The sequence below is a fragment of the Zootoca vivipara genome, chromosome 12 (assembly GCF_965207765.1).
Source record: "Zootoca vivipara chromosome 12, rZooViv2.hap1.1, whole genome shotgun sequence".
Taxonomy (NCBI): Eukaryota; Metazoa; Chordata; class Lepidosauria; order Squamata; family Lacertidae; genus Zootoca; species Zootoca vivipara.
The window spans coordinates 12,414,950-12,441,840 of record NC_142595.1 but is presented as its reverse complement, the minus strand read 5'-3'; the positions used below and the strand labels follow the sequence as shown (position 1 = coordinate 12,441,840).

General features: G+C 45.8%; 1 protein-coding gene across 1 annotated transcript in view; it reads left to right on the top strand.

Annotated features, from left to right (window-relative positions):
* The first annotated feature begins 2,754 nt into the window (after positions 1-2,754).
* Positions 2,755-26,891, top strand: part of SCN4A (sodium voltage-gated channel alpha subunit 4) — a 100,300-nt gene continuing 76,163 nt past the window's right edge. The window contains exons 1-5 of the mRNA XM_060282321.2: positions 2,755-2,889; positions 23,070-23,397; positions 24,890-25,010; positions 25,544-25,631; positions 26,491-26,619. Coding sequence (XP_060138304.2) covers positions 23,128-23,397; positions 24,890-25,010; positions 25,544-25,631; positions 26,491-26,619 — 608 coding nt within the window. The 5' untranslated portion in view covers positions 2,755-2,889; positions 23,070-23,127. The remainder of the gene's footprint in view (positions 2,890-23,069; positions 23,398-24,889; positions 25,011-25,543; positions 25,632-26,490; positions 26,620-26,891) is intronic.

The following is a 26,891-nucleotide window of genomic DNA, read 5'->3' as shown; positions in this document are numbered from 1 at the left end:
CTTATGAAAGGATTCCCCATGTTAGCTTGCTGTTGATGCTTTAAAAAGAAAAAAAGAAACACAGCAATGGAGGGAAGGACACACACACTTTGAATTTGATTGGGGCAGCAGATCCCCTTCTCTGTGAGCCACATGCTTCATTCTAATTTCTATTTATTGAGAGTAAGTGATAAATGGTGGATTGAAGCAACTCACAAGGAAACATGATCCTAGGTGCAGTGGTTCCGGAAGTCTGTACTTAACCTGAAGCGTACTGAACCTGAAGCGAACTTTCCCATTGAAAGTAATGGAAAGTGGATTAATCTGTTCCAGACGGGTCCGCGGAGTACTTAAACTGAAAGTACTCAAACCAAAGCGTACTTAAACCGAGGTATGACTGTACTTGTTAACTGCAGAGTGGCCAGCCAGGCAGTATTTTTACTACTTACTCTGCCCTGGAAAACTATATTCTGTCAAGGAACTAGCCTTGGGATCTGAAAAGCCAGTGAAGTCCACATTCTGGGGGAGTTCAGCTGATTTCTACAGGTTGAAAGAAAACACCGGTGGGTGGCTGGATGGGTGTCATAAGGCTGCATCATAAAGCTAGCCCCTTTCCTCACTGCTTGTGGGTACCGGCCTGAGGGGTGGGGGTGGGGGTGGGGAAACACATGAAATCAGATAAACTACCAGTAGTTGGACAAACAGCTCCAAGACAAGGAACCAGTTTGAACAGTCACGTGAAACACAAAGATTACAATAAATAAAATGGGTGGTACATATATTTAAAGCTGGACCAACTCACACTTAAAGCACATGACCACCCTGCTCCACCCCTCCACGAAAAATCCTGGGAACTGTAGTTTGCTAAGGATGCTGGGGGTTGTAGTTCTGTGAGAGGGAACTACAGTTCCCAGAAATTTTCTTGGGGGGGGGGGTTCATGTGCTTTAAATGTGCATCGGATGTAGTGGCCTAGTGGATTGCGGCCTGGTCCAGGGTGGGTCGCGACAGGAGCAGTACCACCATGCAGGTATATGGTAAAACATGAAAGTGGGGTCCTGGATCTGAAAAGAGTGGAGATACCTGTTTCAAATGCATGCCGTCGATCTGCCCAAGGTTTTTCCAGCTGGAGATTCTGGGCCTAGGTAGGACCTTCCTTCCTGTGGGCTAATATGGCAGGAGGGCGCTAGTTAAATCTGTACCTGCAGCAGTGTGGCCTGGCAAATTTCCATTGAGACTTCCCCTAGCTGGTGGCCTTTTACTTTATTGTTTTCTCCTTGCCCCCCCCTTTTTTTTACAGTGGCTTGTGCTTCTTGGGTACCGGCCCAGTCATCCATCTTTCTATCTATCCAATTTAATGAGTGCTAGGTAGGAAACAAGTCGTTAAATAATCCACTGTCAGGAAATAGGAAACTAATTAATAGGCCTCTTCAGGAATGCCATGAACAAGGAGATAAGCAGTTAAAGTGCTTCCAGGGGAAAAGGGAGCTTTGCTCAAAGGGATTTATTTTGCCTCTGAGTGAACATATATTAGAATCTTGCCCGCAGGGGTGGGGTTTGTGGGAATGTGGGATAAAAAACTTCTCAGTACAGGGCTGTCTTCAGATGTCTTCTAAAGGTTGCATAGTTACTTATCTCCTTGGCTCGGGGGGGTCGCATAAATCTATACCCTCCAACATTTCTCCGATGAAAATAGGGACGCCCTAAGGAAAAGTAGGGCATTCCGGGATCAAATTTACAGTGGAACCTCAGTTTATGAATTTTTGGTTTACGAACGCCGCGGACCCATCTGGAACGGATTCATTCACTTTGCATTACTTTCAATGGGAAAGTTCGCTTCAGTTTATGAACGCTTCAGTTTATGATGAATTTTTGGTTTATGAACGCCGCGGACCCATCTGGAACGGATTCATTCACTTTGCATTACTTTCAATGGGAAAGTTCGCTTCAGTTTATGAACGCTTCAGTTTATGATGAATTTTTGGTTTATGAACGCCGCGGACCCATCTGGAACGGATTCATTCACTTTGCATTACTTTCAATGGGAAAGTTCGCTTCAGTTTATGAACGCTTCAGTTTATGAACAGACTTCCGGAACCAATTACACCCATGCTTCGGGTTAAGTACGCTTCAGGTTGAGTACTCCACGGACTCGTCAGGAACGGATTAATCCACTTTCCATTACTTTCAATGGGAAAGTTCGCTTCAGTTTATGAACGCTTCAGTTTATGAACAGACTTCCGGAACCAATTGTGCTCATAAACCGAGGTACCACTGTATTGAAAACCAGGACAGCTTCTGTAAATCCGGGGCTGTCCCTGAAAAACAGGGAGACTGGAGGGTCTGGGATGGGATTTGTGGAATTGTAATGAGGGATATAAAATTTTGTGCGTGTCCTGTGGAGCTATTGTTGAAATCCCTCTTCATGCTGCATCCAGAAGACCAGAATGGACACACCTCTGGGGAATACTGTAGCCCCTGAGCACATAAGGCAATCTTGACATGTGGTATAAGAGAGAGAGAGAGAGAGAGAAATTGCAGGGTACATATTATTCTGTGGGTCAAGTCTGCCACTCCTCGAGCGCAGAAAATGTAACCTCGGTGTTCCCTTTGTGCGAATCCTCGGGTGGCTGTACAATCGGCCGGCACTACGAGATGGAGCTGCAGGGTTGCAGGAACCATCTGATACTTGACCAGCTGCCCAGAAGGGCGAGTGCCAAAGCCGAGAGAGGACGACGATGCTACCTGAAGAACCCTCCGGTCCTCAGGTTTCAGCATGACCATTTGAAGGGAACAGCAGCTGTTCTGCCAACAGGCAGCAGCTCGGCCTGAAAGCTCCCACTCTCGGGGCAAGTCTGAGGGGAGCGGGGGGAAAGGCCTTTTCTTTGGGATATTGCTCACTCCATTGAACAGTAAGTAGGCGGCGGAAACCCCCCACCCACCCCCAAAGCTGGTGCCTGGCAGAGCTTTTGCGCCTCGGAAATGCCTCGTTGCTCTTTCTCGCAAGAAGCGGGTTGACCTCCACCTTCTCTGTTGCGTGGCTGATTATTCCTGCCTGGCTTTTTGACTGACCCATGGAGAGTTATGTGCTGCTGTTGCTGCTGCTGCTGCTATTGCTGCGACACCTTTGGCTAAAACACTGGCTGTGGCTTCCTTTCCCCCCCTTTCCCCTTAAACCAGTTAACCACCAGCTTCCTTCAGCCATATTAGAAAGAAAGAAAGAAAAACATGGGTGGGTTGGGTTGGGGGGACACTGCTGCGGGGAGTTGTTGTGGGTGGGTGGGTGGCGCACCCAGGGGCCATAAACAAAGCTGACAGGAGGAATGGTGCGACCAAGATTTAAGCAGGCACCAGCCTGCGAAGAAGCTGCTAATGGCTTGTGAGAGCGGCAGGGCTGTAAGGCGAGATGGGCTGGCTGACACCATCTTCTCCGAGCTCCAGGGGATGACTAGAATCTTGGCTTTCGCACCAGAAATGCACCCAGCTCTTGCTGTCTTCAACTATCATTCTAAATATAAACCCAAGCCACGCACAGGGCTCTTAGCCGCTGCTTGCTAGGGCAATGTTCAGAGACACTTAACCCTGAAAGCTGGATACCGCTTGTGGCAATTCACTGCCCAAGACATTTGGAGATGGGCCGGAATTCAAGCCGCCTTGCGCATGTTTGGACCTGGAAGTCTTTCTCCCCCACCCACCCCAGATTCTTGATAATGTGTGCCCTGGCAGTGATTTCTTGAACAATGGGTAGGGAAAGGCGCTTTGCCCATGCTCAGAGGCACTCTTCTCTGTGTCGTTTACTTTGCACATGCTCCAGCGTTGGGTTCCGGAACCAGAAACAGTTTATGGGACTGTAAAAGCCCTGTTTTTGAAAATAATACAATTGAATGGGATCAGAAGATGAAAATGAGTTTTCTGGCTCGGGAAGAAATATCGGTTCGTTCGCCTTTTCGCACCAATAATCCCCCGAATTGCTTGGCACACCTGGCGTCTGGCTGTTTTGCCTGTTTGCTCAGAACGTCTGAAGAGCTTAAAGTAGAATTGGTGGGCCTATTTTCCGCCACCAACCCTCCCCTTTGGCTCATCGATGGAGGAGAGATATGGTTTTGATGTGTCGCCCAAGGGCTTAGACTCCGTGATGCACCAAGCAAGGTCAATCTGCATTTGAAGCTGAGAATCTGATTCAAGATCTCTCACTGGGATCAGCAAAGTGCAGGGGCGGTAGAGAGAAATAGAGGAAGGAGAAAACACATTTGAACGCTCCTGTAATGCCAGATCTTGAGTTTGTGATGAAAAGGGCGTTTTTTTAAATTATTCAAACCAGTGTTTAGCTTTGGTCCCAAGGGGGAGGGTGGCAACACATAGCTAATGCCACCCTTTATTTAGGGATTGCCACAAAGACCAATCACTACATCACTTGTTTCAGTCATCTAGAGCCATTTCCTTTACAGTACATTCATTTCCCACTGCAGGGGTGAACCATTTCTCTGTGTTTGGGGATAAGGGGCTGCAGCAGCAGAGATACATTGGAGACGACTTAGGCGTTTCAGGGGACAAGGCTGTGCTTGTTGGCCCATGGGAGCTTCCTTTCAGATTTGCCAGTCTCACAAAAATAAAAGAAAGTTAGCTTCTGGGTGTGCGCAAGATGTTTCCTACATCAGGTGCAATCCTTACTTTTGGAAATAAGGGCTGCCAGGGCCAAAGTCGCATCTTTCCACCTTCTTGTCATTCTAACCCCAGGTCATTAGAGGCTCATTGAGGTTGTCTGTAGGACGGGCACTCTGTGCATGGCCAGAGGCACTTGTTTTTTTCTTAGCACATTTTAGGGCTGAGCAATGGCACGGGAAATTGGTTCTAAGTCCAGCAAGCCACAGGTCAGATAATGCGCTGCTCCTTATGGTGTATATTTAGCGGAAGCAGCTGTGGACCTATTCACCGTTTGAGCTTATGTAAGGGCATACAGTCATATTCGTGTTACGTTAGGTTCATGTTGTGTCTTTTCGGCTTGTGAACGCGGCAAACCCGGAAGTGTATACTTCCGGGTTTCGCCGCACGCGCAGAGGCGTTCTGCGCGCTTCATGCATGCACAGAAGTGTTCTTCATGCTTCGCTCATGCACAGAAGTGCTCTATTGCGCTCTGAGCTTGCACAGAAGTGCAGCTCTAGTAGCAGACTTTTTGGGGTGCAAACGGCACCCCGGAACGGATTGTGTCAGCAACTAGAGGTACCACTGTACAATTGGCATGGCTTTTTTCAAAGATCCATGGGAACATTAGTGTGATGAAGTGCTAAGGATGCTGTTGTTGTTGCTGCTGCTGCTGCTATTATTTTATTTATAGAATTTATAAACTGCTTTTTCATAGAATCATAGAGTTGGAAGGGACCCTGAAGGTCATCTAGCCCAACTCCCTAGGATGCAGGAATCTCCGCTAAATCATGACAGATGACCATCCAGCCTCTGCTTAAAAACCTCATCAGAGGTTTGAAAGCAGTTTCTAACAATAATAGAACAATATAGTGAAACAATTCAGTAGAGCAATACAATAGCGAAAATGGAAGGCGGTTAACATCAAATATAGAAAAAAATTAGCAAGACAGCCATGAATAAATAGCCTAAAACCCCAGAGTAAATGAAACAATTCCTCCAAAAGCCTGGGAGAAAGGTAGGTTTTGACTAGACGATGCAAGGCCAACATTTCTGTCCACACCTGTTGGGGGAGCGAATCCCAGAATCTGACCATCTTACATCCCAACCCAACAAGCGATATTCGCTGGTAATGTTGCAGCAAGCAACTCTTCCCAGTCGATGTCAGAGTCCAGGATGGCTAATATGGGGAGAGGCACTTCTGATGGGAGCATCTGCTAAGACCAGGCATAGGCAAACTCTGGCCCTCCAGATGTTTGGGACTACAATTCCCATCATCCCTGACCACTGGCCCTGGAGGGCTGGAGTTTGCCTATGCCAGAGCTAAGACTCTATTTCTTTAATTAATGCACATACCACTTACTCAAACAAAAGACCTCTAACTGGTTTACAGAACTCTAGCGGCAGTGTTTTTTATTACCGGTAGCTGTCGTTTCTAACAGACTTCAAGGCTAGTAGCCCCATGCAGAGAGCATTGCAGTGAATCTGCTAGAGATCTCTAGGCTTCTCACAGAACTGTGGCTTCCAAGTAGCGATTTCCAGTGGGGTTCCCGTGGCTTCCTAAAGGGCAGTTAACGACCATTAAATCAGTTTAATTTATACATATGCCCAGACAGCTTGCTTTTACAGTTCAGAAGGTATTGCAGTTTTCTGGCTATAACGTGGGGCCCTTGACAACAGTAATTTCACAATTAATCTGTCCAGAACTTCGCCCCTCACCTGCTCTGTGGCTACTATAATTATTGCAACTGCATGACGGAAAGCAGGAGAAGCCTTTTTCCAAATGACATGTATAGTGTGAGGGTTTTTTTTTGGTGGTGGTGGTTAGGCTGAGTCCATTCTAATTCCTGCATTCACCAAGTGTTAAAATCTAACAGAGGATCCCGTTGTTGAGTTAGCCATGGCCCCTAAGGAAGTGGTTCTGTGCCACAGGGCAAATAATAATAATAATAATAATAATAATAATAATAATAATAATATTTATACCCCGCCCATCTGGTTGGGTTTCCCCAAACACTCCGGGCGGCTTCTAACAAGATATTAAAAATACAATCAAACATCAAACATTAAAAACTTTCCTAAACAGGGCTGCCTTCAGATGTCTTCTAAAAGTCAGATAGTTGTTTATTTCCTTGACATCTGATGGGAGGGCATTCCACAGGGCGGGCGCCACTACCGAGAAGGCCCTCTACCTCATTCCCTGTTACCTCACTTCTCGCAGGGAGGGAACCGCCAGAAAGCCCTTGGAGCTGGACCTCAGTGTCTGGGCTGAACGATGGGGGTGGAGACGCTCCTTCAGGTCTAGTGGGCCAAGGCTGTTTAGGACGTTAAAGCTCAGCACCAACACTTTGAATTGTGCTCGGAAACATACTGGGAGCCAATGTAGGTCTTTCAGGACTGGTGTTATGTGGTCTCGGCGGCCGCTCGCAGTCACCAGTCTAGCTGCCGCATTCTGGATTAGTTGTAGTTTCCTGGTCACCTTCAAAGGTAGCCCAACGTAGAGTGCATTGCAGTAGTCCAAGTGGGAGATAACTAGAGTTTTGTGTGAGCTAGGCCAGAGAAGGTTGCAGGGAGCAGTCCGAGAGGGAGAGCCATGCTTGATTTCTGCTGGAATCCAAGGCAGTGACAATGGGTGAATCAAAGACCTTCTGGAGTGTAAATGCTGTGAGCCCCTCTGTCGTAGGCTCAGGTTGTTGTTGTTTAGTCGTTTAGTCATGCCCGACTCTTCGTGACCCCATGGACCAGAGCACGCCAGGCACTCCTGTCTTGCACTGCCTCCCGCAGTTTGGTCAAACTCGTGTTTGTAGCTTCGAGAACACTGTTCAACCATCTTGTCCTCTGTCGTCCCCTTCTCCTTGTGCCCTCCATCTTTCCCAACATCAGGGTCTTTTCCAGGGAGTCTTCTCTTCTCATGAGGTGGCCAAAGTATTGGAACCTCAGCTTCAGGATCTGTTCTTCCAGTGAGCACTCAGGGCTGATTTCCTTCAGAATGGATAGGTTTGATCTTCTTGCAGTCCATGGGACTCTCAAGAGTCTCCTCCAGCACCAGAATTCAAAAGCATCAATTCTTCGGCGACCAGCCTTCTTTATGGTCCAACTCTCAAGATGCTGTCTAGGTTTGTCATTGCTTTTCTCCCAAGAAGCAGGCGTCTTTTAATTTCGTGACTGCTGTCACCATCTGCAGTGATCAAGGAGCCCAAGAAAGTAAAATCTCTCACTGCCTCCATTTCTTCCCCTTCTATTTGCCAGGAGGTGATGGGACCAGTGGCCATGATCTTGGTTTTTTTGATGTTGAGCTTCAGACCATATTTTGCGCTCTCCTCTTTCACCCTCATTAAAAGGTTCTTTAATTCCTCCTCACTTTCTGCCATCAAGGTTGTGTCATCTGCATATCTGAGGTTGTTGATATTTCTTCCGGCAATCTTAATTCCGGCTTGGGATTCATCCAGTCCAGCCTTTCGCATGATGAATTCTGTATATAAGTCAAATAAGCAGGGAGACAATATACAACCTTGTCGTACTCCTTTCCCAATTTTGAACCAATCAGTTGTTCCATATCCAGTTCTAACTGTAGCTTCTTGTCCCACATAGAGATTTCTCAGGAGACAGATGAGGTGATCAGGCACTCCCATTTCTTTAAGAACTTGCCATAGTTTGCTGTGGTTGACACAGTCAAAGGCTTTTGCATAGTCAATGAAGCAGAAGTATATGTCTTTCTGGAACTCTCTAGCTTTCTCCATAATCCAGTGCATGTTTGCTATTTGGTCTCTGGTTCCTCTGCCCCTTCGAAATCCAGCTTGCATTTCTGGGAGTTCTTGGTCCACATACTGCTCAGGTTGTAGATATGTGAATAAACCCCATATCCTAAGACACCAAGGTCTACTACGCTGTCCCTCATTCGGAGAAAAGTGAACATTGCGCAAGCGTCTGGAAGCCCCCGAGTCTCACACCGGTTGGAGATTGGGGCGTTGGGCAACAATATTTTAGTCAATGTTACAGGTGCAAGAAATGATTTACCCATCTTTGTATGTGAAAGTCACTTAATTCACCACTTGATTTTGGAATAGAGGGCCAGGGAAGGCTTCCACTGACCATGCAATCTTGAAAGCAAGGAGGGGTCTAATATGAATTCATGTAATATATGAATGGTGTGCCATCCTATCCATGTCTACTCAGAAGTAATTCCCATTGAGTTCAGAAGGGCTTGCTCCTGGGTAAGTAAGTCTAGGACTGCAGCCTCCTCCCGTCAAAATTGCATTTGTAAACAAGATTTTCAGAGTGCTTCTGATGCAGGTATCTGCTTTCAAAGAAAAGCACGGACGTTTCCTCTCCCGGGCTAAGTCTATTCCAGGAGTATTATTAATTCCTCTGCCCCCTGTCCTCCTTCAAGCCACATTTAAAGACCCAGTTCTACACAAACCTTACTATATCTGGGTACAAGGCTGACATGACACATTGTGGTCCCTTTCTTCCCCCTCCCAAAAAAACGTGGCTTCTATTTGCAAAAATGTGAGAACAACATACAGTAGATGCATTTCTGCATCTCCACCCCTGTGTCTCGTTTCCTTTTGGGGGCAGCTTTCTACAGGGTTGGCATTCTTGGGAGGAGACTGTCCTGGAGTTCCATGATAATGAACTTGCATCAGGCCAAAGGTCCATTGAGTCCAGTGTTTCTAATATTAGCAACACTCTGGAAAGCAGGGCCAACCCCTGCAGCATTTAGCATTAGGGGGGAAATCCCAGCAAAAAGCCTCCCATCAGCGCCCATGGGAGCTTTTTCTTACTACTAATAGGAGCCCATGGTGAGGGAATATCACAGGAAGGCTTAAGCCAGGCACCCCCAAACTATGCCCTCCAGATGTTTTTGGACTACAACTCCCATCATCCCTAGCTAACAGGACCAGTGGTCAGGGATGATGGGAATTGTAGTCTAATTTTGGGGGTGCCTGGCTTAAGCCTTCCCCTGACCTCCCCACACACTGTAATCTTGATAACAATGTCCCTTCCTTAGCTAGCATTATTTTTTTTTAAAAAAAACCAGTTACATGGTTTTTAATCATGTTGGTGACATAATGTGCAGTTAAGGCCCTTAAAAAGCAGTTTGTGGCCATTTCTGCACTTTGTATTGATGAATTCCATGTTTTCTCAAGCTGTACTTAGCTTTTTTTAGGACTTGGGGCAACTGCCGGTATGTTGAATCCCGTTTCATTTTGATTGTTGTTGTGTAAGGTGGATGACTGGCTTCCCAAATTGACCAGACAAAATCTCAGGCAGTTGAACAAATTTATTGGTTTGTCGGCAAAACAATATGGAGCAGTAGGGAAAAAACCATTCCTCATTCTGCCCCACCCTTGTCCATGTACAGAGAGCTTTTATACCTTTTTGACAGAGTGAAGGCCAGCCTTTCTGCAGTACTTCATCAACCAATCAAGAGAGAGCACCCCAAGATGCAAAGTCATTTACCTAACTCCACTAAGTGGCGTCATGTACCTGGTACTTTTATACACGTGTCTATGTGGAATTTTACAGGCACAATTGTGGTTGCGCCCTACTTAGAACTTGTGGTTGGTTTGTGGCGGGCTACATCCTCTTCAGATGGAACAGAACATCTTGCGGTTAAGCTAACTTCCTTTTGCAATGGGTTACAGAGAAAGGTACAAACAGAGAAGTGCTGTCTAATTTGAGACAGAGAGATTTAGAAAATGGAGTTCCTCTTGCTCTTAGGGCCTGCGTGGCCTGACCAGGATTATTCTGGCCCTGGTTATTGCCACCCTATAGTTGTTTTTATATATCTTTTGTATACTTTTAAAACATTTTAATATTCTTAGCTGCCTTGAGTTCACAAGGTTTTTGGGTTGTTGTTTTATTAAAAAGGATGAATATACCGTTTTTTAAATGAGTGAAATAAATATTGAGAGAAACACAGCCAGCTTTTGAAATCAACATTTATTCAAATTTTGCAGTGATGTTCCTCAGCCAAGTAACCCAAAGATCCATTGGCTAAAGTGCCCATAAAAACCTTTGTGCAAAATGCATTATATTAGACAAAACTGCCTTGCAAAAATGTGTGTTTTACACAAAATTACATACAAACAAAATGTGCATTTTAGGAGAAATTCTTACTAAAGAGGACTTATAAAAAGAAATTGCAAGCTGATGTGGAAATGTTGAGAACTGGGGAAGAGATGAGAAAATGAGAAGAACAAAAATGGACAGAGTCGCTCATCCCTATTGCTAGTAATGCTACTTTTGTTTCCCTGACTGTTGATTCAGAAATGGCAAAGCGTCGAGAGGGAGACCCCACTCAGTGGCAGATGACCTGCCTGCGCCAAGAACGCCCCAGCTTCAATCCTGGCCGTTCACAAATTTGAAAAGACATAAAAGTTAGCTTATTTATTGGGTAGTAGTTCAGACCCTGCCACTCAAAGCCACTTCCCCAGGGTGCGTTTACAATGAAAGTACGGTACAAATCCAATTAACAATGCAACAAAAGTAATAAAATGCACAGGACAAAACTGACAGCAATAAAATCTAAAACAGCAGATGGCAGAGCAGCATTAAAAATGGGGGTCATAAAATTTAAAAATGACAGAGTACTGTAGTTGGAGGCAACAGGCAGGAATGAGTTAGATGCAATCGGTGGTCTGATGCAGTACAAGGCAGCTCCGTATATATATTTTTTAGCTCTCCTTTTACACTTTTTAGTTCCTGGAAGGAAGGCAGTCCTGAATTACAGAGGAGAATTTCTCTATTAGAAGGTGTGCTCTGTTTCAAGGGCTGTTTGGCCCAAGTCTGGATTTCGGATAAAAGAGATCAGCGGCCTTGAAGTTGTGCACCAGCACAAGGGCAGCAGATTAAGCCAGTACATAGGGCCGGCCTGCCCATGAGGTGGACTGAAGCAGCTGCCTCGGGTGGTGGAATCGGATGGAGTGTCCCACCCCGGCCACCACGGTGGTAATCTGGCGCTAACTGTTGCAATATCTCGCCAGAAAGCACCCAGGTAAACGAGGCTTTGATGGGGCGGCGGCAGCGCCTTTCCGTTTTGCCTCAGACGGCGAAATAGGATGGGCCACCCCATAGCTGCCAAGTACCTCGTTTTCTCCGGGAAAACCCCGATTTTACTTACCTTTTCCCGGTGGTCCCCCGTATCACTTCATCTCCCGTTTTTCTCCGTTATTTTCTCCTGCCAGCGGCCATTTTTTTCTTTCCGATTTGCCCTTCTATGGGCACCAAAAATGGCCGCCGCCGGCTTCAAAAGTCGCATCTACGCATGTCCGGAAGTGCATAGACGCGACTTCCGGTGTCGGCGGCGGCCATTTTTGGTGCCCATAGATGGGTGGAGCGACACCGGAAGTTGCGTCGACGCACTTCCTGACATGCGTACAAGCGACTTCCGAAGCCGGCGGCGGCCATTTTTGGTGCCCATAGAAGGGCAAAGCGACACCGGAAGTTACGTCGACGCAACTTCCGGTGTCACACGGCTGCCGGTTCCGGATTCTGCAGTCCGGGACTTGGAAGGTAAGGGCCACCCCTGTGCATGGGTCTAGACATGGCCTGCCCCACAGGGTGCAACTGCAATGCTGGTTTCCTGGCGGTGGGGTCATTGCTGCTTACCCAGAGCTGGGAGTGGGCAGCAGCGGGAAGATCAGTGCAGTGCAGGCAAATGGGAGATTGGCTCTGCCGGTATATCCAGACTTTGCTGACTTCTCCACCGCTTCACCCCGGCTCTCGCCCTCCCTCCGCATAAGCAGTATCTTAGGTCAGGCTTCCTCAACCTCGGCCCTCCAGATGTTTTTGGCCTACAACTCCCATGATCCCTAGCTAGCAGGACCAGTGGTCAGGGATGATGGGAATTGTAGTCTCAAAACATCTGGAGGGCTGAGGTTGAGGAAGCCCGTCTTAGGTAATCTATACCTGTATACCTGAAGGAGCGTCTCCACCCCCCCCATCGTTCAGCCCAGACATTGAGGTCCTCCTCTGAGGGCCTTCCGGTGGCTCCCTCACTGCGAGAAGCGAGGTTACAGGGGGCAGAGGGCCTTCTCAGTAGTGGCACCCGACCTGTGGAACGCCCTCCCATCGGATGTCATGTAAATAAACAACTACAGTATCTGACGTTTAGAAGACATCTGAAGGCAGCCCTGTTTAGGCAAGTTTTTAATGACTGATGTTTTAATGTATTTTTAATCTTTTGTTGGAAGCTGCCCAGTGTGGGGAAGCTCAGCCAGATGGGTGAAGTATAAACAAACAAACAAACAAACTATTATTATTATTGTTAGGCCATAGTTTTGATTTGTTATATTTCCAGTGAAATTAAAGTCATTACTAAAGTCACACATATACCTATTACCATGTGGAAATGCTGTTCAAATCTATGCCCTTTTTCAGGGGTGGGTGGCAAGGTGTAAGTGGCCACGCTAGTTCTAGCTCTGCTTGTTTAGAAACAGCCTCCTGCAGTCTGGATACCTCTAGTTGTTTTGGAATGCAATTCCCACGAGTCCCAACATCCTAGGATTATTTGAACTGTGGTCAAAAACTCCTCCAGGGCACCAGGTTTGGGGAAGGCTGGTTCAAAACATTTCTATTGCAGTGTCAAGGCTCTGTCAAGGCTTCGGGAAAGCTATTCCTCCTCCCCCCCCCCCCCCCCCGGTTGCAGCAAGAGCAGAGAAAACAAGGTAGAGTCCTTTTTAAAATGAGTTTTATTCAATCCTAATAGCGAGAGACAAAAGAAGGCAACAAGCCTCAACAATGGTGGTGCTGCAAACTGGGCTCCTCCTCCCTAGCAACAGTTTACAGTGGCCACCCGTGGTCAAATGTCTTTGAGTCCATCGGCCCTCCAGATGTTTTGGACTACAATTCCCATTTCCCCCGACCACTGGTCCTCTTAGCTAGGGATGATGGGAATTGTAGTCCAAAACATCTGGAGGGCCAAAGGTTGGGGATGCCTGATATAAGACTTATCCACACAGAATCAGAACAAATGGCAATCGGGTTTTGTGCAGGTTGCTGTTTGTTCCAATTTAGTGCTAAAGAATATTTTTTGGGGGGGGGGGAAGTGGAGGGGAAAGGCAAAACCGATCAGATGCGTTCCGAGAAAGTGTGGGACCAGCAAAAAAGATGCTTCCAGTGGTTCCTTGGTTCTCGAACTTAATCCTTTCCGGGAGTCCCTTTGACTCCCGAAACCGTTCAAAAACCAAGGTGCAGCAAGCTTCCTGCATGCAAGCGGAAGCCACATCAGACATTCAGCTTCTGAAAAACGTTCGCAAACCGGAACACTTACTTCCGGGTTTGCGGCGTTCTGGAGCCAATTTGTTTGGGAGCCAAGTTGTTCGAGTACCAAGGTACCACTGTATTCACCTGCTTTCTAGGCATGGACAAGCAAAAGTGTGGATGAACCTCAAGTGTTTCTGTGTATGGAAGTCACTACAATATATGCAGAGAAGGGGACGTTGTACATGTGTGTGCATTTTTACATGGCTGTGTATGTGTGTGTGTGTGTGTAAGAGAGAAGATGACCCCCCCCCCCACACTTTGGTTTCGGCCCCACCCACCATGGACCATGGCCACGTGGTCCCCAGAGGGTTCACCACAAGGGGATGCAGCCCCACCCTGCCCTAGAAGGATGATCGCAACCTAAAGGCCTTCTTCTTTGGCAGTCACTTGTAGCGGAGTAAGATTGTCTTCCATAAACACGGTTTTAACAATGAGTCCGTAAGTGACTGTGGAAGCCAATTCTGGATCCACACGTCCTTCCACAGTGGGGACATAGGTTTCCGGGCAGGAGTTGATCACGGTGTGGATTTGCTAAGCGTGCCTTCCTCTTAGCACGTTTCTCCCTTGCATCCTGAGTTTGAGGGTCTTCAAAGCCCATGACACCTTTGGCAAAGGCTGTTCTCCAACTGGAGCACTCGCAGTCCGGTGTTTCTCAGTTGTCGGTGTTTATACTACATTTTTTTTAGATTTGCCTTCTTTGAACCTTTTTAGCTGACCACCAGCATTATGCTTACCATTTAAAGTTTGGAATAGAGTAGTTGCTTTGGAAGACGATAATCAGGCATCTGCACAAACTAAAGGTATTCCCTCCATAACACATGCCCATCAAAATGGCAAGCATTTCACTAGTGGTTGTAAACTAACTGCAATCACAACAAAGTGTATGAAATGGGGTGGGGGCATGTATTTCTACTCCAGCATCAAATGCGTCCGTCTACGAATCACCAGAAAGTTCCGGAAAGTTTGTAATATTTTGCATTATTCTTCCAGACGAAGAGTTGAGGTGTGGTCATTGTTGCACTGATATTTGCTTGGCAGTTATGGGGAATGGAACAATGAAAGATAGAGCTGTAAGAGATCTGTTTTCATCAAGTGCGCTACTCCAGTCTTAAGCACACTTACTTGGAAATAAATCTCATGGATTTCACTGGCTAGGCGTTCCTTCTCAGGCATTCTTAGGACTGTCACTTTAACTTCCTTTTGCCATGTATACATTTGTGTACAATATACAGTACTCTGCAATTTAGGACACCTCAAGACTGGCAGGATTAGGCTCTGTGCTGTTGCTTTTTAAACCTCTGTTCCGGATGGGCCTTTTCATAAGGGCTCTTGTTTCACCTCCTAGGATAAAATTCTCTCCAGCTAGCCGCTAAGTCAGCTTCCTTCAGGGCGTCAGATAATCCCGGAAAGTGGAGGGAGGTTCTTTGTGCAAGTTTCGAATCAGGAAGTTTGAAGGAACAAAGTATGCCATCAAAACCGCAGAAGGAAATGGACTCGGCCAAGTGGCATTGGGTTACAGGGACAATTTTAGGTGTGAGAGAGGTCTGTATTTTCAAGCTACCTTTTAACCCAATGTTTAAAATGTGTGGTGCCTGAAGTTCAAGCCCAGCTGGAAACGGTACCCTCTCCCCTTGCAATCTTACCGCTTTTTCCTAGCTGTGTGTGGCTCAGTTGTAGTAACACAATCATGAGAAAAATGACATGTTGTCAGTAGTGAGACTAGTTAGGCATGTTCCAGCACTCTTTGATCTAAGTTTGCTTAGAGCCCTTGATACTGCTGAGGCTTTGCTTCCCCACAATTAGCTGGAAGTGGAATTAAAATGGCGATTTCACAAAGCACTTTATATATCACTTAGTTGTTCAGCAGTGTTGTCGTCAAAGCTAAGATTAGAAAGTTTATCCAGAAGTAAGTATTATTTAAAGGTCCCCATCAATATTAATTAGTAGTTTCCTTCTCGCAGGTTCTGCCCTTTTGCTTTCTTTCTGTGTAGTGCATCATTGCTGATGAATTATGTCTTAATTAGTCAGTTCCTATTGCCCATGGGGAGGACTAACGGGGAATTCATTACTACTGCCATGCTCCATTGAACATCAAATGGAAGAAAGCAACAATGTGGAAGCTTTTAATTAGAAGGACAGTAGCCTAGAAAAGCTTCAACAGCATGTTGACTATATACACTGCACATGCTATAATTGTATTTCAGCTGGAAAAAACCTGCCACATACCAAGTTTGAAAAAAGGCCACGGGGAACACAGGAAACACTGAAATGGAACAGGATGGCAGTAGCGTTGTCCAGATTCTCCAGTTTGCTTCCAGGCTACACTAGGACTCTTTAGCGCTGCCAATACATTGCTCTTTCACAGTCAGCTGGGATGGAATTAGAACAGTGGCCCTGCATAATTTGTGATTCAGGGCTGTGTCCCCCATTCTAGTCTTGCATTGCCTGTCCTCACAATAAAGGCAAAAGTCAGGTCACATTACAGTATTGACATGAAGCCTCCCAGTGTGATCTGAAGTGTCTTTACTCAGAATTCAGTCCAGTGAGACTTCCAGCAGAATCCTAACTAGGTTTACTCAAAAGGAAGCCCTGTTGAATTTAGTGGGAAGGAGAGTTAGGATTGCAGCCTTAATCCCAAAAGAGTGTGCTTTCTTAATGTCCTGAACTGCCCTGTAGTTACTTGCTTCCTAAACTCAAATGCCACCTGCCCCTGCAGAAATCCTTCACATCTTGATTTCTGTGCCCCCCCACCCTCCGGTCTTCCTCATTGACAACCCTCCCATGGTGTAGTCTGCACTGTCGGCATCATTCCCTCCCCCCTTTTCTCTTTCTCCATTTCACATCCAGCCAGGAAAAGCCAGACAGGCTGAGTATTATTTTATTAATAGTAATTAGGAAGGCTTCCCCCCTGCAGAACAACTGTCCTCACAAAGCTGGTTCCATAAAGATGAAATGCTCACCAGTTACAAAAATTGTCATAAAACCATGTACAGCCATAAGAACCAACCAGCATAATAGAATCTAAAGCCAGTGTTCTCTCCTACTTCCCACTGTGTTTCCCCTTCACTTTCCTCGTTGCAAAGAAAATTGCTAGCCTTTGGGGAAGTGGGCTTGTTGCTCAAGAGCTCTGAATCAGCTTTAATTGTTTAACCAGAATTTGCTGGTATAGGATTGAATCCCACCTGAAAATTGCAACAGTTTGAAAGCTCCCTTAGGGCTTATCCGCACTCATTTCTGCCCCATGCTTTCTAGGCACAGGTACGCGTTTTCCTGGTCTGTGTTCTGAGAGCCCCACCGCTTTCCCCAGGAAAACTCAGATCTTTACCACTGAATCAGAGCAAATAGCAATTTGTGTTTTCCACGGACTGGTGTTTGTTCCGATTCAGCAGTAAAGAGCAGGGTGGTTTTTTTGTGTGTTTTTTTTTGCAGGGAAAGCACCAGGGCGAAAAAAGAATAAGTGCCCGGATCTGTAACAGTTTTGTATTGTTGTTATAGCAGTTTGCACTGTATTTAATCTTTCTTTTCAGATTTTATTAAGACTTTTCATAATGCATTACAGCAGAGTAACGAATCTAAAAAAAAAGAGGAAAAGAGAAGAATATAAAGTCCTCCTTCATGGGTAGATCTTAGCTTTTTTTTTTTTAAACATACTTTTTATTAATTTTACAAACTGCAAAAAAGAAAACGGTACATACATAAACACCTTTTCCACCTCCTTCCCACCCACCCACATGGATCCTCCCCTGCCACAGAAGGATCTCATGTAGGTGAACAGTCAGAGATGGTCCATTTTATGCTTGGATTTCTGTCCTCCTCCCCCTCCCCTGACCCCAAAGCCCCCCCCTGCCACCAGGGAGCTCCAGCAAACCAGGGCAGTACGCAGGAGGACATCCATCCAACCATCTATTGTCATACCAAAAAAAGAAAAAAATTGAAATAGGAAAAAAGAGAAAAAAGAAAGAGCAAAAAAAGAGAAAAAGAACAGTACAAAACAGAAAATTTTTTTCTTACATTCATAATTGTAAAACCATATTTTGTGGGCTTCCCCTCCCCCCCCTTCCCCGGTTTTCATCCCTTTTTTATCATCTTTAACAGTTTCTTACTTTATAAAAATACACCTTTATATCTTATACAACTTATAAATCAATTATTATCATTTTCACCTAATGTTCAAATCACTGAAAAATCAAACTCCCATTTTATCTTCCCGTGCCTAATTTTTACTCCCTCTATAAGCCTCCATATTTTCACATTTTTCCAAAATCCATTCACTTTTAAAACTATAACTATTCTCAATTTAACCTTACATCCCCGATTACCGGCTCCACCCCCCCAATCCAGCAAATTCCATAATCAGCAAACCAGTTATAAACCTGTTAATCCATCCTTATAATCACAACATCACTTTCCCTTCACCCCACCCCCTGTTTACAGTCTTTTGCCATCCAGGCCACCATACAAGACCCCTGAATTTCTTCTCTTCTCTGCATATTTTTTCCTTCTTCCCTGTGGGTGTTCTGGAGTTCCAGTAATACCAATCGTGCCCCCCTCAAATGCAGGGCACTCCATCCAACTTTTTGTAGAGTAAAGTCATCATTTTTTTCGTGGTGTGCTTCATTTTGTGTTGAATCATCACAGTCCTCATCTTCATCTTTTTCTTCCAAATCACAGTCACCATCATTGTCATTCTCACATTCATCTTTTTCAGTTTCAAAAGCTTCATCTTCTAGAAAATCATATTCTGCCATCACCATCTGAAATTGTTGCTGTAACTCTTGCCGTTTTGTCTCCTCTTGACATAGTTCTATTCTTGTTTCCCACATTAAGGTCAAAACAGACCGCTGGAACTCAGGGGAACACTTTTTTGTTGACATAGTTCAATCCTGCCAAGGTCAAAACTTGTCACGTGGGGTGGAATATGATCACAGTTTATTTTCTCGACTCCATTTTAACAAGCTGGCTGCATTCTTCAAGTCTTATTGACAATAAAGTTTGAACTCACATTTCACAAAGATTTAAACCAAAAAAGAATTTCCACAAAGTTCAGAAATACAGTGAAATAAAAATTGACTTATAAATCCTGATCAACTCACTGGGTTGTCTGGGCTGCCGGCTCCCGAGGAAAAGAAAGGTTTTTCTTAGTCTTTACCTCTTGCTGCAGGGCACTCACAACCACAGTCTCTCTCCCCTTTCACCCTGCATTTAGGGGAGATTCTCTTTGATGCCTTTGAGGGATCCTTTTAAGTTAAGATCTTCTGTTTACGGCTTCGGGTTTCTGTTTACTGTCTCTTATGTTACCGTGGGGGGGGGTGGCTTCCTCTTTTCCCCCTCTCTCCCAAATCCAAATTGCCTTAATTTAAATTCCAAACAATCCAAATTACTCACAGTCTATTCATTTGCTAATTATTCTTGGAAGAATTGGCCGCCTCCACTTCCCAGACTCGCAGCTTCGCGCTCTCAGAGCAGCAGTGTCAGCCTGTCCGCCGCGGTTCACCTCCTCGCTCTCGGGGGCTTAAACAAAGCCGATCCGGGGAGGAGAGAGCCCGCTTTTGGCGCCGCCAGGCAAAATCCGTCCCCAAAAAGCTCGATTTGGGGCTTTTAAGGAGGTTTTGCTTCGCTGGAGCAATTCCCTCCACCTCTGAAGCGCCGAGGTCCGCTCCGCTGATCGGACCCCCGTCTGAGCAAAGATGGCGCGGTCAACCGGAAGCCCCCCATGGGTAGATCTTAGCTTGTCTCATGCAGAGACATCAACTCACTATCACCTTCATCAACTAAATATCAACTGTATTTATCTGTCTATTCCTTTCGCATTTTAAGCATTTTCATGTATGCTGCCCAGAGCTTTGGTTATGGCATGGCATTGAAATACATTTAATAGCAATATATAAAATCATCCCCTGCGTGGCAATGATATTTGGGGGTGGGGGGAGACCTGGGAGCTTTCCTCTCTAGCAATAATTGCTGCTTGAGGGGATGTCGTTGGGATTGTGGCCGGACAGGGAAGAGTTAAACCTCTCCACGCTATGTATTGCTGTCCCAGTGACCCCCAGATTTTAAATGGGCAGTCCTGTCATCAAAGTAACATCTGGTTTGGCCCCGAGTGACGCCAGCCACATGCCACAGGAAAGTAGTAGTAGTCGCAGCAGCAGCAGTAGTAAATAGTTACAATCATAATAATTAATTTGCAGTCTTTCCACCTGGCCCAGATCAAATATTCATTCCATTATCTCAAATTCCCGAATGTGGATATGATCAAAATCCTACCCCCCCCCAATAAAATACTCCCATGGTTTTCTTTTCTTTTCTTTTTTTCTAATAATTTCTAATAATTTTGTATTAGTTTCCCCCCAATTTTTTTTTAAATTGTTCAATTCACTTTCAATATAATAATTTATTACATTTTGACTTCCCATCCTTACATCAGTGATGTTCCTGTTGTAATCCTTTCTTTGCTGCCATAACTTACATTTATTTCCTAAATGTATCTGAAGAAGTGTGCATGCACACGAAAGCTCATACCAAAATATAAACTTAGTTGGTCTTTAAGGTGCTACTGAAGGAATTTTTTTATTTTGCTTCGACTCAGACCAACACGGCTACCTACCTGTAACTACATTTATTTCCTAATATATCTTATATTGCAATCATTTATTTATTCTGCTTCCCTTGCCTGTAATTCAAATCCTGCTTGCATTTTCATTTGACTATACTGTACTGTATATATTTTTCTTAAATAGTCCAAAAATAATCTCCAGCAACATTTCCGTCTCATTGATCTCTTATTTTTGCCGTCAGCTCCGTCATCTCTGCATAGTCCGGTAACTTTAAAATCCCATGGTTTTATTTTCTCAGTGTGTGTGGTTACCAGTTCTCGATCCTGGGATGGGTGTGAGTCCATTATGGGGCATTTGAGGGCCAGAGCTGAATGCTAGCTGTGGTCAGGGCAGTGTCCGAGATCAGTACATTTCTGTAGTCTCCAAAATACTTCACAGATAAGGATACTCGGGCAACACCCTAATTCTCATGCCAAAAATTACTGCCTTCCCCTCCCTGGCATTAACTACAGATCTCCTCTGACATATTGCTGCATTTATTTTCTCTGCAATGACCTCCACTTATCCAAATAGCTGTCAACCCTCCCCTTTTTTGCGGGAAACTCCCTTATTCCAAGCCACAGCTGTCAGCCTCCCCCTTTTTTGCTGGAAATTCCCATATTCCAGCGCCGTTTCCCGCTTCTATCCTGGATTGTTAGATATGCCGTAGACCAGGGTCCCCAAACTAAGGCCTGGGGGCCGGATGCGGCCCAATCGCCTTCTAAATCCGGCCCGCGGACGGTCCAGGAATCAGCATGTTTTTACATGAGTAGAATGTGTCCTTTTATTTAAAATGCACCTCTGGGTTATTTGTGGGGTCTGCCTGGTGTTTTTACATGAGTAGAATGTGCCCTTTTATTTAAAATGCACCTCTGGGTTATTTGTAGGGCATAGGAATTCGTTCATATTTTTTTTCAAAATATAGTCCGGCCCCCCATAAGGTCTGAGGGACAGTGGACCGGCCCCCTGCTGAAAAAGTTTGCTGACCCCTGCCGTAGACTGTCCCCGGGACAGGTGAGGCTGCTGCTGATCCCTTATTTTCAAATCCGAAAGTTGACAGCTATGCTTATCCCCAAGCCAAGATGGTTTTTTTTTTTTTGTGGACTTAAATGAGGAAGGGCTGGCTGCTAGAATGGGGGCAGAGGCCTACATAGGGGTCCAGTGCGGCTGACAAGTGGCACAGCGGCCGGCCTGGAATCTGCACCTGGCATCGCAGGACAACTGCCAGGCTCCAGTGCCCCAGCAGGCTGAGTGCCCAAGGCCCTCCACATGGAGCAGCTGGGCCTGAGTGCTTCCATTTTAATCGCCCCAGTGCCCTGGAGCATTGTGGGAGCTTAAAATGCCGTTTCCCAGCTGCCCTGGAGCAGCCCTGATGGTGGTGAGCTGCAGCCCTGTTTCCATCTCACATGCGTCTTCCTCCTCCTGCCTCCTCCTCTTCTTCTTCTTCTTCTTCTTCTTCTTCTTCTTCTTCTTCTTCTTCTTCTTCTTCTTCTTCTTCTTCTTCTTCTTCTTCTTCTTCTTCTTCTTCTTCTTCTTCTTCCTCCTTGGGAGGAATGGCCTGAGTCATCTTGTTGCTGAAACCTGACGCTTTCTCTGATGGTCCACAGCAGCTGGAGAAACTGCCAAGTGCAGGAGGCTGCCCAAAGGCTGCCTGGCTGTGTATTGGAGTCAGGATCCCACTGGGAACTGCCGCCACCATAGCAGCGTACCTTCCCCATCAACATTTCTCCAATGAAAATAGGGGCGTCCTCTTCCATCATCATCATCATCATCATCATTTTATTATTTACATGCCACCCATCTGACCGTGTTTCCCCAGCCACTCTGGCCAACTTCCAACACATATAAAAACACAATGAAACATTAACAAAGCTTCCCTATACAGGGCTGCCTTCAGGTATTTTCTAAAGTTTGTAGAGTTACTTATCTCCTTGGCTTGGGGGCCGCATAACTCCGCACCCTTCAACATTTATCCGATGGAAATAGGGACGTCCTAAGGAAAAGTGGGACATTCCAGGATTAAAACCGAAACCAAGGTGGCTTCTGTAAATCCAGGACTGTCCCTGGAAAATAGGGACACTTGTAGGGTCTGTGGTTGTCTGAATGCATCCAGTCATTGTATGAATGAGCTTGTAAGGTAGAGGTAAAGGACCCCTGGATGCTTAAGTCCAGTGGAAGGCGACTCTGGGGTTGTGGCGCTCATCTCGCTTTCAGGCCAAGGGAGCTGGCGTTTGTCCACAGACAGCTTCCGGGTCATGTGGCTAAACCGCTTCTGGCGCAACGGGATACTGTGAGGGAACCCAGAGTGCACGGAAACACTGTTTACCTTCTGGCCGCAGCAGTACCTACCGCTATTTTTCCGCTTGCACTGGCGTGCTTTCGAACTGCTAGGTTGGCAGGAGCTGGGACAGAGCAACGGGAGCTCACCCCATCACGGGGATTCGAACCGCTGACCTTCCGATTGGCAAGCCCAAGAGGCTCAGCGGTTTAGACCACAGCGCCCGCCACCTGCGTTCCTATGAATGAGCTTGTAGTGGAGTACAGTCTGGTGCAAAATGAAAATTTCCCCTTCCTTCTTGTCTTTCCAGCCTCCGCACCACTGCCCTGTGGCACCAGGCAGAATAGGCCCAGGAGCAGAATGCAAAGATGGCAGCCCCGCCGCCATACATCCCTGGTCCAGAGTGCCTGCGCCCATTCACCCGCGAGTCCCTCCAGGAGATAGAGAAACGGATCGCGGAGCGAGAAGCCGAGAAGTTGAAGCCTAAGCATGAGGAGATTCACGATGAGGAAAAGGAGGCCAAACCCCGCAGTGACCTGGAGCAAGGGAGAAGTCTCCCAATGATTTATGGGGACCCTCCCCCAGAGCTCATTGGGGTGCCTCTAGAAGACTTGGACCCATTCTACAAAGATCAGAAAGTAAGCAGGAAGAGTTGGGTAGGAATTGGGAAAGTGAATAACTCAAACACCGCTTATAATATTTCAGGAAATACAAATAAATAAATGTGAGCTAGCATTGTACCAATAGACCAGGCATCCCCAAACTGCGGCCCTCCAGATGTTTTGGCCTACAACTCCCATGATCCCTAGCTAACAGCACCAGTAGCCAGGGATGATGGGAATTGTAGTCCAAAACATCTGGAGGGCCGAAGTTTGGGGATGCCTGCAATAGACCTTTGAGGCTGTCCTGGGTTGCTTGGGGTGTGAAGTTGACTTGGGAATGGCTCAGGCTGAATGCTCGTATACAGGAGCACATCATAAATGCTATGATTTTATTTTTTTATTCATCGGTTAATTATTGCCCTTGAAATGTCCATATTGGCTCACCCATCCTCTTACGCACCAGTTTACTAGTGTTGAGGAAAACAAAGATTGTACCTTAGGAAATATTCTGTGAAATCAGAAATTAGAATGTGATCCTTGGATGAAGGGTGCTATAGATATAATAATAATAATAATAATAATAATAATAATAATAATAATAATAATAATAATTTATAAGGTCTGGAAGCCTGGAGATAAGCAGGCAATTGAGCTGAGAAAGAGGCAAGGCAGTCTGAGAACAGGTAAGCATTCACTGTTTACTCAAGTAGTGATGCTCAAACTAAGGACCCTGGGGCTCAGTCAGAAGCATCTATGCTGTGCTTATCCCACACAAAAGTCAAGTTCTCTCCCCAGTTCTGCTAAAATTATGGACAGTTCTCGCATCTTGTATGCATTGTTGTAGCTAAAAGATTATAAGCATGCTATGTGCAAAAACACTCCAGGTTTCGTAAAGTAAACACCACATAAACAATTCATATCACTATTGAAATAAATATGCTTTTATAACATTTCACTGCAGAAATACAATACAGAATACAATATGCATATTCTGTTATGTGTCCGGCTGGCAATAATCTCATAAAAGGTAAAGGTACCCCTGACCGTTAGGTCCAGTCGCGGACGACTCTGGGGTTGCGGCACTCATCTCGCTCTATAGGCCAAGGGAGCCGGCGTTTGTCTGCAGACAGCTTCTGGATCATGTGGCCAGCATGACTAAGCCACTTCTGGTGAAACAGAAATGTTGTTTACCTTCCCGCCAGAGCGGTACCTATTTATCTACTTGAACTGGCATGCTTTCAAACTGCCAGGTTGGCAGGAGCTGGGACTGAGCAACGGGAGCTCACCCCGTCGCAGGGATTCAAACCGCCGACCTTCTGATCGGCAAGCCCTAGCTCTCTGGTTTAGACCACAGCGCCACCCGTCTCATAGACGCTTCCAAACACCACATTATGCTCGGGAAGCCGCGAGTCCTCATTTGGGTTACAACATACCTAGATAGCACATGTTTGCAGGCTAAGTCGTCGTTTTGAAAGAGAACTTGCCATGACTTGAGGTTAATAGCAATGTCTGTTTCTCCCTTCCTCAGACATACATCCTCCTCAACAAAGGAAAGTCCATTTTCCGGTTCAGTGCCACCCCTGCTCTCTATATGTTGGATCCTTTCAATATTGTCCGGAGAGGTGCCATCCAAGTGCTTATACATTCATATCCTTTGCACTCGCTGAGAACACGCATGGCATGGCTTCACTTGGGAGGAAGCTGTGGGGTTTTGCTGATGTCATTACTGTAGGACCAGACGGGGGGCAGCTGCAGCGGCAGAGGCCAGCTGAGTATTTCACAAAAGTGTCATTTAGTGTCCTTGCTTTCTTGTAGTAGTAGTAGTTGTTGTTTAGTCGTTTAGTCGTGTCCGACTCTTCGTGACCCCATGGACCAGAGCACGCCAGGCACTCCTGTGCTTTCTTGTAGTACATGAGGAAAAGAAACACCCTTATACTATTTCCCAGTGCTATTTTTCTAGAGAAAGAGGTGCCGAGGTGCCGCAACTCACCATGAACACTTCCCTTGTTCTCTCTCTCTTTTTTTTAAATAAATTTTTATTGATTTTACATAATAAGGAAAAACATACACAACATATTATCCGTCTTAGTGTCCGGGCAGAATGATGGGGGTGGAGACAAACAGCTTTGTCTTGGGAATTTCAGCAGAGTGCTTGGTAGATTTCCTTGACCTTATTTCAAATTATTCAGCATGTTTATCATGATCACCATCTTAGCCAACTGTGTCTTCATGACCATGAGTGACCCTCCACCGTGGGCCAAGGATGTGGAGTAAGTGTTAATTTTCTTTCTCTTCCCCCCCCCCTACCTTTCTCTTACCAGTTTTCTGCCTGGTCGCTATAGGCTGGGCTGTGGGAGGGGGAAATGGAACCAGAGGAGCAGCTTGCAGGCATTCTTAATCCAAAAGCGAAGCTGGGGGCCAGATGAGGAAACTTGAGCGATCCGAAAACTTGGCAGTTACTACAATGTTTCAAAAACATCAGGCGGGTGACTCAAACTCCCTGAGAAGCAGTATTCTTGTAACCTGGCTGACATGAGGAGAAGATTATAAGGCAGGTTGTGGGGTTGTTTCACTCTTCAAAGCCATGCAAATTATTTTGGCTTCGTAGTATCTGTGAATACAGGCAGTGAGTGTGCTTTCGTTTTTTTTTGGGGGGGGAGGGAATACACCCATCTCTTCCACCATTTATTTTCAACTCTCCCTGCATAGGTCCATTAACCCGAATCCTTCCCTTTAGCAACTGATCCTACAGCCTGAGTGTCAAAGGTCCTTGGGTTCATTTTCTTGAGTACATCCAATTTTTAAAAGGGTCCGAGGTTCTAAGAAAGATCTCTGGCGCTGGAGTGAATTTGAATTTGGGAAGTACAAGTCCAGCAAATTCTACCTTCTAACTTAAGAGTTGCTTGCAAAAGGTATCCCTGTATTCTTCTGCTGCAAATTGTTTACAAAATGCCCTATTTTTATGCTCTTGGATCGAGAGGCTTTTTAGGAGGACAGGCTGCAGGATATTTAATCTTGATATGTATTTTTTAAAAATACATAAAATAAAATCAGTAATAAACCTTGCACATATTTTTTTTGCTATTAATTCTGCTCCCCTTTTCCTCCGTAACCCTTCCCTGTTCACAGGTACACTTTCACTGGCATCTACACCTTTGAGTCTATGATCAAGATATTGGCCCGGGGATTCTGCATCGACAGCTTTACATTCCTGAGAGACCCATGGAACTGGCTGGATTTCAGTGTCATCGTTATGGCGTATGTTGCATTTAGCAGGAGCAATGTGGTAAACCAGCTGGGGGAAACAAGGGCGTCAGCATGTGGGTGTGGGGTGGAAATCCTCATGCATGTACTGAGACCATATTTCCAGTTAGCTACCGTCTCCTGGACATACCCAGAATACCATAATTGGAAGTGTCAACAACTTTTGTGTCCACACTTTTGCTTTATGAAGCATGGCAACTCTACTTTAATGACTTTTGAAACTGCCCAACCCCTTAGCCAAAGACCACCTGAAAAGCGTCATACAT